The following is a 15,078-nucleotide window of genomic DNA, read 5'->3' as shown; positions in this document are numbered from 1 at the left end:
ATGGACAAATCTGAGAACGATCCTCCCTTGGGAAGGATTACTTCACAGACTCGCAGGACTAGCAGTAAGGATTCCCATACACCCGGTGAGCTGACCTGTCCATCCCTAAAAGGTCCCCAGTTACTTCGTCATCACACACCAGAGGTTACAAGATCCAGGCGTATTCAGTGAGCGATTCATCTCCATTCTAAAAAAGCAAAAGATAAGTGAGCGCTTGTATGAATCTATAATGAGCAGCAGCTGTACACCAGACAAAAGGCACCGTATCAGACCTTCAATAGCATAAATGTGAAAAAAAGAGGTGCAGCGCTATATAACTAGACACAATAATAAATATTATTTTATTTATTATTGTGTCTAGTTATATAGCGCTGCACCTCTTTTTTTCAGATTCATCTCCATTCCTGACCAGACCTTGATGATCCTTAGTGACTTCAAGATATTTATATACAAATGCGCATTTGATTATGCGCTCTGGTGAGTGCGCATTCTTATCACTTCTGACTGCACAAACACCAGTTTCTGGTTGGAATAAGGATTCATGTTTTCTGACACCGGCTACAAACTTATTTATACAACAATTGTCACTTGTATCTGTGATATATTTTAGCGCTGCACTATATTTAAATTAGTTATTGAATGGGTGCCTGTCATCAGCTCTCTGCTGCCATCTAGATCATCTTTTTGGAATTACCATGCTTGGTTGACCTGTATTAATTTATAGGTCCACAGTATGAGGTGAGCAGATATCTATATATTTTTAGGTGGAGGAAAACTAAGTCAAGGTGGAGCACTGTGTTTTTTTGAAAAGACTTAATTTGTCCGGAGCACATCACATTGATTTTTCACCATTCAAGCACTTTATATATTTTTTTCTAATTTATATTTCATATTTTGATTGAACTATTTATGGACTTTTATGTATATGTGAGTATTAAGATGATGCTGCATGAAAGACCTCAGCCCCTCCCAGTTATTTTCTTTGATTTCAGAAGAAAGGGTGTACATTTCAGAGGGTCGTAAATAGTTTTTCATAGTATCCGCTCACCAGAATTCAGATTATGCAAAGACAAATGTAACCCATACTTCTCTTTTTAAGCCTTTACAGGTAACCAGTTTTTAGAGTTGCAGAGGATGTCTAGTGGTAGAATTATTGCTCACGCTCTAATGTTCGTGGCAATACCTCACGTGTGGGCAGTGACCGGTAAACATGACCCTTTTTGGAGAGATCTGGGGTCTAGATCCCAGATTTCGCCTCTGCCCTCAAAACTTCTGAATAAAAACAAACAAGGGCGCACTCTCATCGTGCATTACCGTGGTATAACACGTAATTTGTTAAATAAAAAGGATGTATACTCACAAACCAACGTGATAATGAGCAGTATAGGTGATCCACAAAAACAGTCGCAATGCAAATGTGTCTAATGATGCGGATAAGCTGACTCGTTTCGGGAGTTAAACCCCCTTCCTCAGAGCTAAGGATGTGTCTGCTGGCCACAAGCCTATATACCAATGGGATGTCAAAAGGAGGGTGAAATAAGACACTCCCCCCCCACTCTCAGCTGACAAAAAAAAAAAACACCAAAAAGACATAATGAACCTTGATTTACTATTGGGCGTGGGCGCATATTCGTGGGCGAACGCCCAATTTTTATAGGCAACAGTCTATTTTTACCCTGCAACCAAATTCACTATTAACCAGCGCCCATAAGCAGATGCCCAATCTAATTCACAAAAAGACACACGCCCGGAATCAGACTCGCAAAGCAGACTTGCTAAGAAGCACGTCTAACACCATAAAAAATCACTGCAGAGACATGTTCACTTAGAAATTTGCTTTGCCAAATATCAGGACTTCACTTTAAACAATATCTGCTATTTCCCAAAAAATTAAGAATGTGTTAAAAATTGTTTTTTTCAAGGAAATCGATACAGTAAAAATCTAGACGCCCGTGCAGTGTCTTTGGCAGATATAACTGAGCATGTGCAGAACACATTTTAGACGTCTGCCATGGGCGTTTGCTTTTTAGCCACTGCCTAATAGTAAATCTTACTGTGGATTCCTCTGAAAGCCGGCACTCGGTCGCGTCTAATGTGTTTAATAAACAGCACTAAGCATATCTTTATGTATTCAAATTAGATTTCCTTAGTTCTAGTGATTCTATTTTTGTTTCTTATCCTTTATAATTATTTTGTAATGATTTTACTTATTTCGAAGGTCTAGATAATATTTATTTTGACAGCTGAATGTAAAAATAAATGCAGCCCGGCAGGTCAGGAAAAGGGGGGGGGGGAACGAGCGAGCGCCCCCCCCCCTCCTGAACCATACCAGGCCACATGCCCTCAACATGGGGGGGTGCTTTGGGGCAGGGGGGCTCCCCCCCCAAAGCACCTTGTCCCCATGTTGATGAGGACAAGGGCCTCTTCCCCACAACCCTGGCTGGTGGTTGTGGGGGTCTGCGGGCGGGGGGCTTATCAGAATCTGGAAGCCCCCAGATCCCGCACCCCCCCTACGTGAATGAGTCTGCGGTACATGGTCCCGCAGACTCCTTCACAAAAAAACTAAGTGTGGTGTAAAAAAAACAGTACAGGGTCTTTGACAAGTCCTTTATTAAAACAATGTCCCCCGAAGTACATCCAACGTCAATCACGGCGGCGACCCGAAAAAAGAAAAAAAAATTAAAAGGTTCCGCTCCCGTCCAAGGCTTCCAGCCTTGTGAAGAAAAGGCTAGCTGACATTTCTTATATAGGTATGGGGCGGGGCCAGCCGGGGGACATCATCCGAGTGACCCGCCCCATGTCACATGCTTGCTGTTCCCGGCTGGCCCCGCCCCATACCTAATATTGTCAGGGTCCGCCGCGGCTCCGTCCCCGGCGCATGTGCAATAGCGGCAGCTCACGCCGGGACACAGGCACCAGATCCCGGCGGGCCGCGGCTGACAGGAGGCCGCGCATGCGCAGTAGGAGCCGCGGGCGCGCCTCGGGCGACCAATGACAGCCCGGGGGCGCGTCCTGGGCGGCCAATGGCAGTGCAGGGCGCGATATTTAAAGATGCCCTGCACTGTCATAAATCGCCGCAAGGTCTGATCTGATACCTGTGTTTCCTGTGATTGTGACCCGGATTGTTTGACGTTCTGCCTGCTCCTGCCCTGACCCGGATTATCTGACTACGCTGCCTTCCCCTGTGATTGACCCGGATTGTCCCTGACTACGCTGCCTTCTCCTGTCCCGACCCCGGCTTGTTTGACCATTCTGCGGACTGACCCCGGTAACTGACCCAGCGTGCGACCTGACCACTCTCTGCCTACTGTCTCGGTACCACGCCATTTCCCACGGTGACAACCGCCGGTTTATCCTGCCAGGTCCTGCCGGCCTCCTCACATCTGACTCTACTCTGTCCTACTTCTATCCACGGAGGCTCCCTCTGCCACGGGTGGTATTGCTCGGAGGTCGTGACCTGGTCCCGGTTCTGCTCCAAGTCCATCCCCACCATCAGGGGCCCTGGTGAAAACGCAGACCGGGACTTAGACCCCACGCTCCGGGTGATTCCGCCTAGTGGGCTGCCAGAGGTGCCACCTGGCGGATCCGTAACAAATATAAGAAATGTCAGCTAGCCTTTTCTTCACAAGGCTGGAAGCCTCGGACGGGAGCGGAACCTTTTTATTTATTTTTTATTTTTTTCGGGTCGCCGCCGCCACGATTGACGTTGGATCTACTTTGGGGGACATTGTTTTAATAGAGGACTTGTCAAAGACCCTGTACTGTGTTTTTTTTTTTTACACCACACTTAGTTTTTTTGTGAATGAGTCTGCGGGACCATGTACCGCAGACTCATTCACGTAGGGGGGGGTGCGGGATCTGGGGGCCCCCTTGTTAAAGGGGGCTTCCAGATTCTGATAAGCCCCCCGCCCGCAGACCCCCACAACCACCGGCCAGGGTTGTGGGAAAGAGGCCCTTGTCCTCATCAACATTGGGACAAGGTGCTTTGGGGGGGAGCCCCCCTGCCCCAAAGCACCCCACCCCCCCATGTTGAGGGCATGTGGCCTGGTATGGTTCAGGAGGGGGGGCGCTCGCTCGTCCGTCCCCCCCTTTCCTGACCTGCCGGGCTGCATGCTCGGATAAGGATCTGGTATGGATATTAAGGGGGTCCCCACGCTGTTTTATTTAAATTTCGACGTGGAGTTCCCCCTTAATATCCATACCAGATCCGAAGGGCTTGGTACGGATGGGAGGGGGGACCCCACGCTTTTTTTTTATTATTTATGCTATAAAGGAAATTATTTTACATTCAGCTGTCAGTGGGAAACCCCGCTGACAGCTGAAACATTAACACATGGCTGTCGCTTCTAAAATCCCGCATGAGTTATGTTATCAACTCATGCGGCATTTTAGTAGTGAAAACCAATGCAGCGCTCATGTTTCAGCTGTCGGCGGATTTCCCCACTAACAGTTGAATGTCAAAGTATTGCAGGGATTTATAAACAGTTTTTTAAATAACCGGCGTGGGGTCCCCACTCTCATCCATACTAAGCCCTTCGGGTCTCGTATGGATGTTAAGGGGTAACTCCATGCTGAAATTAAATAAAAAAACAGCATGGGGTACCCCCCAAAATCCATAACACATACTTATCCGAGCATGCAGGCCGGCAGGTCAGGAAAGGGGGGGGGGACGAGCGAGCGCCTCCCCCCTCCTGAACCATACCAGGCCACATGCCCATGCCAAATTATTCAAACATTTGTAAACAGAACAATGAACTGAAATGGTTTGGCATTTGTACCCCAAATATGACGTTCCCTGAGGCGTTGGTAAACCGAGGTACGCCTGTATTAGTATTGCAATCCTTTGTATTGGGATACATAGAACCAACATACATCTGAATTGGCAACATAGCACAACATTTGTGTCACATTAGAGATATCTGGCTAGTTACACTGGCCTTGCCCAGGGACCTAGGATTGATTCACAACACAGAAATACAGGCTGGATTAGCAATGTAGCTCCGTGGATTAGTGGTTAGCACTACTGCCTCACAACTCTAGGGTTGTCGGTTTGAATCCCACCCATGGCAAGGAAGTAGCATGATCTCCGTGTGTGCCTGTCTTCAAATAGGTGTTCTGGCAACATCTTTGCTTTCTGTCTAAATGATCCCTAAAATGTGAATTAGAATGAGGCCTTGTCTGTTGAAACACCTTCAAAGCTGCACCTTATGTGAATGTCATACAATGGGATAAGATAAGGGCCTGGACCACTAATAGATTTGATAATGATGGTTTACACTCCATCCACTTTTGTGAAGGATTTGGCAAGCAAAGAGCTGACAGAGAGAGAAGAGCGAGCCAGTGAGACGAAGAAGGGTGAGCGAGAGATACATACTGAAGAGTGATAAAGAGAGACATACAGAAGAGTGAGCGAGAGAAAAGAGCGAGCCAGTGAGACGACGAAGAGTGAGCGAGAGATACATACAGAAGAGTGATAAAGAGAGACATACAGAAGAGAGAGCGAGAGAGAAGAGCGAGCCAGTGAGACATAGAAGAGTGAGCGAGAGATACATACTGAAGAGTGATAAAGAGAGACATTCAGAAGAGTGAGCGAGAGAGAAGAGCGAGCCAGTGAGACGAAGAGTGAGCGAGAGATACATACTGAGGAGTGATAAAGAGACATTCAGAAGAGTGAGCGAGAGATACATACTGAAGAGTGATAAAGAAAGACATTCAGAAGAGTGAGCGAGAGAGAAGAGCGAGCCAGTGAGACGAAGAAGAGTGAGCGACAGATACATACTGAGGAGTGATAAAGAGAGACATACAGAAGAGTGAGCGAGAGTGAGAGAAGAGCGAGCCAGTGAGACGAAGAAGAGTGAGCGAGAGATACATACTGAAGAGTGATAAAGAGAGACATTCAGAAGAGTGAGCGAGAGAGAAAAGACTTGGTTGGTGAATCCACACATCAAACTTGTCACAAATACTGGCGTGCATTTTTCCCCCAAATCCCAGCAGGCAGGTACCGCACGCCTTCAAAGATTTATTTCCTTTGTTGATTTACCTGCTTCGTTCCCACTATATGCAATTGAAAATTACTGTTTAAGTTGCCAATTTTACTGTGTTTTCTAGAGAATTACTAACTAGTTGTGTTTTCAGTTGTGTGTAGCATTGCGATTTCTATTTGAGTCTAGATGTTAAATTGCTAATAAATGGCCACAATTCTCAAATACCTTTTGAACTCTCGCTGCAACAAATGGCGTATGTTAATACACTCACATTCACATTCATTATATCCAATATCGGGCACGATGTCAATGCACAAATCGCACCTGAAATTGCACACCCTGGATGTGACTTGTCATGTGATTGGCATGGCCAGCAGCTTGCTCTTTGCATGACAAATTGCACACAATGTTACTGGGGGCTAACACCACTGTCACATCTAATCCGATGCAGCAATTGCCCAACTTACAGTGAAGTTGCACGAGTTCACAATCCAATTGGATGTGAACAGAGCCTACAGTGGCCAATAGGGTGCGACTTGGTCTACGATTTGCAAGTCGCCTGTCATGCCAATTGCATGGCAATCGCAAACAATGTTACTGGGGGCCACCCGGTCACATTAAAGCAGATTTCTAAGTGGTGTTATTGACACCACAGTCACATCATGTGACTTGCATTGAAGTTGCATGATTTCAAAGTCGGGGTACATGGTGATTTCAAGTGCAATTTGCAAGACATCCGATACTGATCTCTCAGCAAATTGCATGAAAAGTAGTGTATTCATTACTCCATTATTACTTGCGACTCCAACCAAGTTTGAACCACAATATGAACGCTACAATAGCGTGCACATTGAGTGGGACTTGGCATGTGATTTGCACAACATGCAAGTTGTAAATCGTCTGCAAAGTCGCACCCTATTGTCTGCTATTAGAGTGACCACATGGGTGCGTTTCAAACACTGATTTCTTAAGTAGTACATGTACTACTTGTTGGGAATGCAACAGCATGTACTATAATGTACTATATATAGTATTTCTGTGTTAATATCACTTGACCAGTAGATGGCACTGTACGCTAAAGGTTACTAGTTGTGTATGTGTAAAACTTGCTGATACTTTCCTCCTCTCTATCATCTCTTCAGGAAGTAATGAGTCTGTAATATGTCTGATGAAATGTGCTCTGTGTGTTTGTAACTTAAGCCACACAAGTAAAGTCTGAATTCTGCTATCACTACCAGTGTCTTCTCTAACACATAACCAACACTACTTTAGTGGCAATTTGCATAGAGATCTGTGTCAGATGTCTTTGAAAATTGCATTGAAATGGTCAACTTTACTGGAAGTCGCATGATTTGTAAATCAGCTTTGCCCAGAGTGTAATGTTTGGTGATGTTTGATTTTTGGAGTGTTTTGCCAATTGATGGGAAATTCACCATACTAGTCAAATCGATTTGTCATTTTCAGTATTGCATACAAGATGTGGTCATGTGACTGTCTCACCTCATGCGAGAATCTGGAGGGAATTGTGACCATAGTAGCAATAAAGGTTCCAATTGGGGTTCCCTTTTACATCCCTGCTCAATGTTCTGTTGTATGCTGCACACGTACATTTCACTGTATATTTCTTTCTGATTTGTGGGGCCTGTATACCAAGGGTTAATGCAGGTAGGAAGCGGATTCATCAGGTGAAAACACTTTCACTGACCAAATTCAGGTCAGTGGTGGGTGTGGCTTAATTGGGTGTGGGGCCTTGTTTGGCGTGCTCCAAATACAACCTAGCTTATATAAAGACGTGCAGTAGTGAGTGATTTGGCCTGTTACTAGGCCGTGTGGTTTTTGACTAAGGCTTGTCTTGGAAATTCGCTTTAACGAATTTCTCCTTACCGTGAGTACTCGCAGTTGGATGCGCAGAAATCCCCCATAAAGCTGTGCGAATCTCGCTTACCACGACTGCAGCCAAACTACACGATTCCTGCCCATCCAAATACTTTGGTTCTGTTGAATTTGTGGGTGATTGGAGCTCCGTTACCCTAGAATGATCACACGACACTCTAAGGCTGGTTGCAATCCACATAAGGGCTGATTTTAGACCCAGCTCTCTGTTTTATTAAAAATACACACATGCCCCCCACATGAATAAAGTCAATCCCCTCCCACCAAACAATGCAATGGGGAGTACCTATACACAGGATGTACATTCCAATTGGAGCATAGCCTTTCCTATTATCTATCACTGGTCCTCCCCCATGAGTCTTCTGAGGTCAGCAGACTTCCTCCCCTTCCCCCCCATGAGCCATCTGAGGTCATATTTCCTGTCCTACTAGCTTCTATTGGTATGTAAATTCTCTGCACAAGCATCTCCTAAAAATATCAGTCTGTACCTGGATGGGCCCGATACGATCTTTATTAAAACACATCCATCCAAGATACAGTTCAGATTAGTAATGGGTTGTAAGATATGAATAAGCCTACACGTGGAGTTCACACCGCTTGCGCATTGCGTTATGAAGCCCACGTGGTACCATGCTGCTGATATGTGGATACAGGCCCACGGTCTACTGACAGCAGCATTCGCATGGAATGCCGTGGTGGTATACACGCCGGTCTATAAGCGCAGATCTGCCATCTCATCCATTACCAAGCCGAGTACTGTAATACATACATTGTACATGCGCATGGCCCAATTGCAGCCTTCAGAGCTTTAATTAAGCCACACGAGAGACATATGAATAACACGAATACATGACACATTTAAAGTTCGACCAACAATACAAAATTTCCATGACATTCCCTCCTGTTTTATCATATTCTCCTCGTGTCCCTTCTTGATCTTCTTCAGCTTGATGGGTGTAGTCTCAAACTTCAAAGAGTTCCTGTAGTTGTCCCTGAGAATAAAGCTCCACGGGGTACCTGAAACAACAAGACCCGACGCAGACTCGACGCAAACAGGCTTGATTGAAGCGATGATCCTCAAGAGCGTTGGAACCTTCACTACAGGAAGGCTCTTGCAAAAACCACAAACAGACTTGTGGTATGAATAAAGCTTGTGATCCCACGGTGGTCTGGGGAGATCCAGCAACAGATTCTCAAATTGCCCCTGCAGACGGGGCCACACAAGGCTGGTCTCGACCCAGACAGTTTTCCAAATCGCAGACACAAACCATGATGAGGCTTGAAGCTTGCTTGAAGGTCTTGGAGAATGTGGTCTTCAGAGAGATAAATTAGAGGGAAGCCAGGACGTAATCTGTAGAGAAGGTGGATGGTTGGTGAGGTCTTCCTCCGATCAGTGGTTGGAGTGGGATCCCAGGAGCGGGCATGGAGATGTGGTCGTCTGCCCGAGCTTGGCTTACACGGTCGATGAGGCAACAGGAACATCTCACCGCGGCATATAAAAGGCAGATGAAAAAGAGAAGCATCAGGATATACACTCCCACTTCCTTCAACCAAGATCCGATGGAGAACAGGAAATCTCCCAATCCTCCCAAACCCTTGAACGGATTCCAACCCTCACTAGCTATAGCTCTAGCTTTTCCCTGTAGTTCACTAACTTTGTCCATATGGGCCTGGACCTTGTCATCGGTGTCTTCTATCCAAGTACAACAATCCTCTCCGATGAACTCACAGAACCCCCCTTTGGCGGCTAAAAGATAATCGAGGGCCATCTTCTCCTGAAGCACTAAAATTCCCATCTGCCGTTGTTCTTGGGCAATTTCTCTGACAGCCTCTACGGTCTCGTTAAACATACTATCCACGATGACAGAAAAATTGTTCAGGCGCTTCATAAGTTCTATTCCCCATCCTGTCCATGAGGGGAACCAAGCCCATGCCTGGTCGCCCTCAGAGAACAGTTCCCTGCGAACTCTCCCTGCCATCCTTACCTTCTTGTGGACCATCAACTCTTCATGGTCCATCACTACATAGGATGCGGGGACTAGCTTTATGAGGGCACACGAACCTTTCGCGTTCTGGGGAAATGTTCTATAGGCTGCCGAACCACACAGAAAATAGTATGGACCTGTCAGAGCAGAGCAGGAGGAGTTCCTCGTTCGGCCTCTGGCACTGAGCAACAGTTGCACAGACTGGGGGATTGCTCCCTCAGTCTGCACACCACATCCGTCCTTCCAACACACGTGGTCTGGTCGGTCAGTGTGGTTACTCAGAAAGGAAGTCTGGTTAGTCAGATTGACAGTTATACCTCCCTCGCAGGTGGTAGTCCCAACAAACTTGTTACCTGTGCCAAAGCTGATGTTAAAGCACACCTGAGGGCTGCCTAGCTGCCCAGTTACCCATAATGGACTGACGAGGGCCCTACAGGAGCTAGAGCTAATATTGGTGCTGAAACTGATGTTACCTGCTAAAAATGTGTCATTAAGTTCTACCGACAAATGTCTACGTGGGGGCTGACCAGGGGTCCCTTGCTTTTTCATGCCAACGCGGATGTCATATAGGGCATGAACAGCGGCCATTGCGGACATGTGATGACTGGGTGGGGGCTTAGAGCATACCCAACAGTTGGTTTTGTTGGCGGTTCTGGCTAAACGTAGGTGCATTTTAAATAAAAGGTTGGGGTATCTGCCATCTTTTCCTCCGTTCACACACATGTAAGACATACAAACAAAAAGAAAAAGGAAAATGACACCCCTCATTCTCTGGTGTAGCTGAGAAGCTTCTTGCAGTGGCTTGCGTGCACCCAGTTGTCTCGTCCCTCGAGCTTGAGTGAGGTAGGTGTCGTCAGCTGGACTTGGTATGGTCCGGTGAACCGTGGCTCGAGTCCGGTTCTTTGATGTTTCTTTAGGACGACCCAATCACCTGGCTCAATAGAAAGAACACCTGTTATTGTATTTGGATCGGGTAGCGATTCGCGAACCCGATGGTGTATCTTCTGCAGCTCCCGTTGCAGAGATTGCACATAACCTGTAAGCTGTGAATGCAAAGACGACAACTGTTGAGGAAAGTACAACCCTGTTTTGGGAGGTCCCCCAAACAACACCTCGTAGGGTGACAGCCCATGTGGTTGCCGAGGGGCATTCCGGATGGAATAGGGGGCAATGGGGAGACACTCAGGCCAAGGTTTTTGGGTATCGGAAGACGTTCAACCTTACCGCTACTCTCGGGGTGATATGGGGTGTGTCGCCGCTGACTCCAGTTCCACCAAAGAGATGCAGTCGTGTCCTTTGGAAGAGAGATTAGTAGTGGACAAAGAAGACATGTTAGCAGAAGAGGTGTTAGTATTGTTAGTCGTGTTGCAAAATTCAGCACTGTCATTGTTGTCCTCCCCCCCCCTTCTCATCTTCCGACACAGGAAGAAGAGAAGCTGGGTTAAGAATAGTGCATCGTTTGATAGTGAGGTTAGTAGGGGTTAGGAGGGCTTTCCCCTGAGAGGGGTACCTTGCCTTGGATGTCCTGTTTTCGCAGGACCGTTCTTGCTGCACCGGTGTCAGTGAGGCAAGGGAGGGGATATTTTAATTCCTCTAGAAAAAGATGGATCTGGGCCGACACCGATTTGTCAACTTCCTATGAGAATTCATAGGAGTTACTTACCATGGTGGTCATAGGGGCGGAGGACTCATCAGGAATGAACTGCCACCGACCTTTAGGTAATTGGGGACAGCTCCTCCTCATGTGCCCCGTTTGGTGGCACTGGAAGCACCTGGGTGGGGGCCTATCCTTCCTGTGACCCAGATCCCTTGGTTTTTCGTGTGGGGTCTGGGACATAAGAACTTTGGCCTTGTCTTGTTTTCTTCTATCCATTTCCCTCTCTATTGCCGCAAGAGTGGAAAGGATAGCAGGGATAGACATCTCATTATATTCGGGTCGGGCCAGAACCAGCCTTTCCCGAATTTTAATATTGATGCCTTCCAAAAATTTGGCCCGCAACAGAATGTGCGTCGCGGTCACCTTTACCCCTTCAGTTGGAGCATCAGGTCCAACTTCCAGATCTGCATCCAGTGCCGTCTGCTTGAGACGGCGCCAGAAGCAGGCGCTTTCCTCATTAGGACCCTGGGTGAGCTTCATCATGTCCGTAGTAGAGGTAGCACCATACATTTTTGGAAGCTTTGCCTTTAGCTGTGTACAGAACTCTTTGCCCCCTGAAGTCATCTCCTCATGCGTGGTTATAGAGCACCCTGCAATCACTGTACTGGCCACTTCCATGCCCACCTTTGCCCGTAGGATCTGTGCACAATCTGACCCGCTCATACCATAGCTGAACTGGTTTTGTCCAAACATTCGAGCAAATCCTCTCGGATTGACTCGATAGTCCGGGAGCTCAGCCAGAATAGTGCGGATCTCTGCCGGGGTGAAGGGGACATGCCAAACTACCCGTTCCCCTAAAGTCCGTTCCCCCCGTGCATTGGGAGGACCTTCAAATTGCTGCACCCTGACTGGATAGGCCTCGGTCCGGGAAGAGTGCAAGGGCTGACCCAGCATCATCGGTGGGCTTAGATTAACCACCTCGCTTACTGCACCTTCAGGTTTGAGGTCCCTCAGATCAGGGTATAGCTGGGGGGCAGGGGTCTGATCAGTGGTTCGTAGCGCTTTGATGCAATCCGCCCTGTTTTTTAACCGGGTGTCTATTCCCCTTGATTCACAGATAGTCTGCAAATCGGTTGTTGAGAAGGCTTCATAGTTGGAAACAGAAGGAGCTGGGGTGAAGCAGGAAGAAGGGAGAGGTAGAGGTAGAGGCATAGATACAGAAGACACGGAAGGTACATCAAGAGTGACGTCACTAACAGAAGAGACAGGTGCAGTTATACTTATCTCAGCCACTGTTGGTTGTTGGGGGACCCCAGCAGACCCTGATCCTGCCTGCCTTAGTAGAGTCAGCCCTGAAAGAGCTTCCTCCACCTCTGACACCGGATCCTTCTGTTTTATTCCCTCTGGAGGCCAGGTATACATCACCTGGTTCTTCCGGACAGACACCAGTTTATGTATGCCTTCCTTCCCTAATCGGATTGACCTGTGAAGCCATAGCTGTGCGATCTCTAGTTCTGACGCCTGCATCCGTGGTTCAAATTCAGAGATGAATTTTTCCCACCTCCATGCGTCAAATGTACCTTCCCGGGGAATTTCCCATCTGGTACCCTTCGACCATTTATTCCACCTTTTGAGGGGTTCTGTAGACTTCCCCCCCAAACTCACCTTCATCAGTTGTGCAGCTGTCCTTACCCTGAAGAGGGCTGGTTCCCCCTCTCTCTTCATGGACTGACTACTGCCCATCGTGACTAGTCACTGGTATATATCCCGCGTCCGGGTACCTGTTTACCCCCTGGAGCACTCGGTGGGATCCTACCGAGAGGCCTGATTCCACCACTTTCCCAGCACAGCGTAATTTATGTGATACTTATCGATCACCCGAAGCGCATCAAGTGGCGGTCAGACTGAGAGCACACCTCCCACTCCCACAGCGCAATTTGTGTGATCCTGACCACCCGAAGTGTTTGTGGTGACCAGGACTTCCCTGGACCGCCCACTCACACAGCGTAATTTATGTGGTTCTCATCACCCACTGTGTTTGGCAGGCCACACCGCACAATGATGAAAGTGGCTTTTCTCTCCCTGCACACAGTAGCTAACACAAGTCAAAACAAAAAGAGGGGTTCTTGGATGTTACTTAGGGGTCACTGGTTGGGCAGAAACCTGCTAACTGACCTTTAGGAAATTTGTGTAAAGAAAAAAACTTTCCTAATACACACAGAAAAACCCTTTTTCAACCTGAAAAACTGTTAAAAAGGACAAAGTGGATCCTTATGAAAAACACGGGACGTTTCACAGTAAAACAATTACACAGAGGTAAACCGAAAAACTGCGCCAAAAGTAACCTTGTTGCTGACGCAAAAATCACTCCTATCAGCACCGCTAAACGATCCACGTTATACACGCAATCTTTACTGCAACCACCTAGAACCGTTTACACAAAAAGTCTGCTGGACGTGAAACACGCGACACAGCAGCTTAAAACAAACCCGCTTTACAATAAGGAACTACTTTTAACAGGAAAAACACAAGAAAAACATAATCACTATACAAGAAATCTATGTGCAAAAACCCAGACTACACCGCGCTCATTAAATGTGGAACACGTGAGGGGAAAACTCGCTTAATACACTTTAAATTGGCTGGCAATACGCAAATTTAAAGCTAAAAGCAAACAAATGAAACTGTAAAAAATTTGGATTAAAAACACAATATGGGTCAAATGCATATAGGAAACTTCATGCACATTGCCTAGAGATTACTGCACATTTGGTAGCCAACAAAATGGCCACCAAACAAAAGGAGTCCATGTGGTTTAGTCAAGAAAATGACCCCCCACAGAGAAACACATGGTAGACTCTAGCCTCAAAATTGCCTCTTACATAAAACAGACTTTTAGACAGAACATACACTGGACAATTACACAACAATATGAAGTACACATACAACACAATTTGGGCACAATCACAGAACGGACATAAAACACCAACATATCACACTAACATGCACATGTAACAGAAAGGACCCCCTGCTGCATGCTTGCTGGGAGCAGTAGTACCACAAAACATTGTACAGACTACATACACACAGATCTTACAACAGTTAACAATTAACCTAAGCCTTTCAGCACTGTAATAATTACCTCACGTGGAGGGGGGTAGAGCAATCACCACAGTACCTACAGCCCACAAATACTTACCTAACACTATGCAACAACTTTTACCCACTAAAACATATACCCGTTTAATTTTTGGTTGGAAGATTTTTAAACTTGACCAAATCCAGCCAACCAAACCCACCCCCCCTGCTGCTCTCAGCAGAGACAAACCCTCGTCTTTTCACCCACAAATCAAGAGTTTAGGACAAAAAATGAGGTCCTTGTTAAGCGGTATTTCTTGTTAGCTAACAGAGAGCGAAATCAGCCACACGAACACGCAAAAAGCGATCCTCTTAATGGCAGAGAGACCTGAAATGTGCCGGCATACTTTTTGCTAGTTCATGATGGCCATTCCCCCCTCGTTCTAGGTTAGCTACGCAAGAATACGCGTTAGTATCCACCAGGCTCGCCAAACTGTCTTGGAAATTCGCTTTAACGAATTTCTCCTTACCGTGAGTACTC

General features: G+C 46.7%; 1 protein-coding gene across 1 annotated transcript in view; it reads left to right on the top strand.

Annotated features, from left to right (window-relative positions):
• Positions 1 to 15,078, top strand: part of LOC149455076 (uncharacterized) — a 28,200-nt gene continuing 13,122 nt past the window's right edge. The window contains exons 1-2 of the mRNA XM_089686677.1: positions 1 to 85; positions 1,100 to 1,204. Of these exons, the coding sequence (XP_089542803.1) occupies positions 1 to 85; positions 1,100 to 1,204 (190 nt within the window). The remainder of the gene's footprint in view (positions 86 to 1,099; positions 1,205 to 15,078) is intronic.

This window comes from Staurois parvus, unplaced genomic scaffold (genome assembly GCF_062004578.1).
Source record: "Staurois parvus isolate SC_StPar_1 unplaced genomic scaffold, SC_StPar_1.0 ptg000406l, whole genome shotgun sequence".
Classification (NCBI taxonomy): Eukaryota; Metazoa; Chordata; class Amphibia; order Anura; family Ranidae; genus Staurois; species Staurois parvus.
This window is presented reverse-complemented; position numbering and strand designations above follow the sequence as displayed.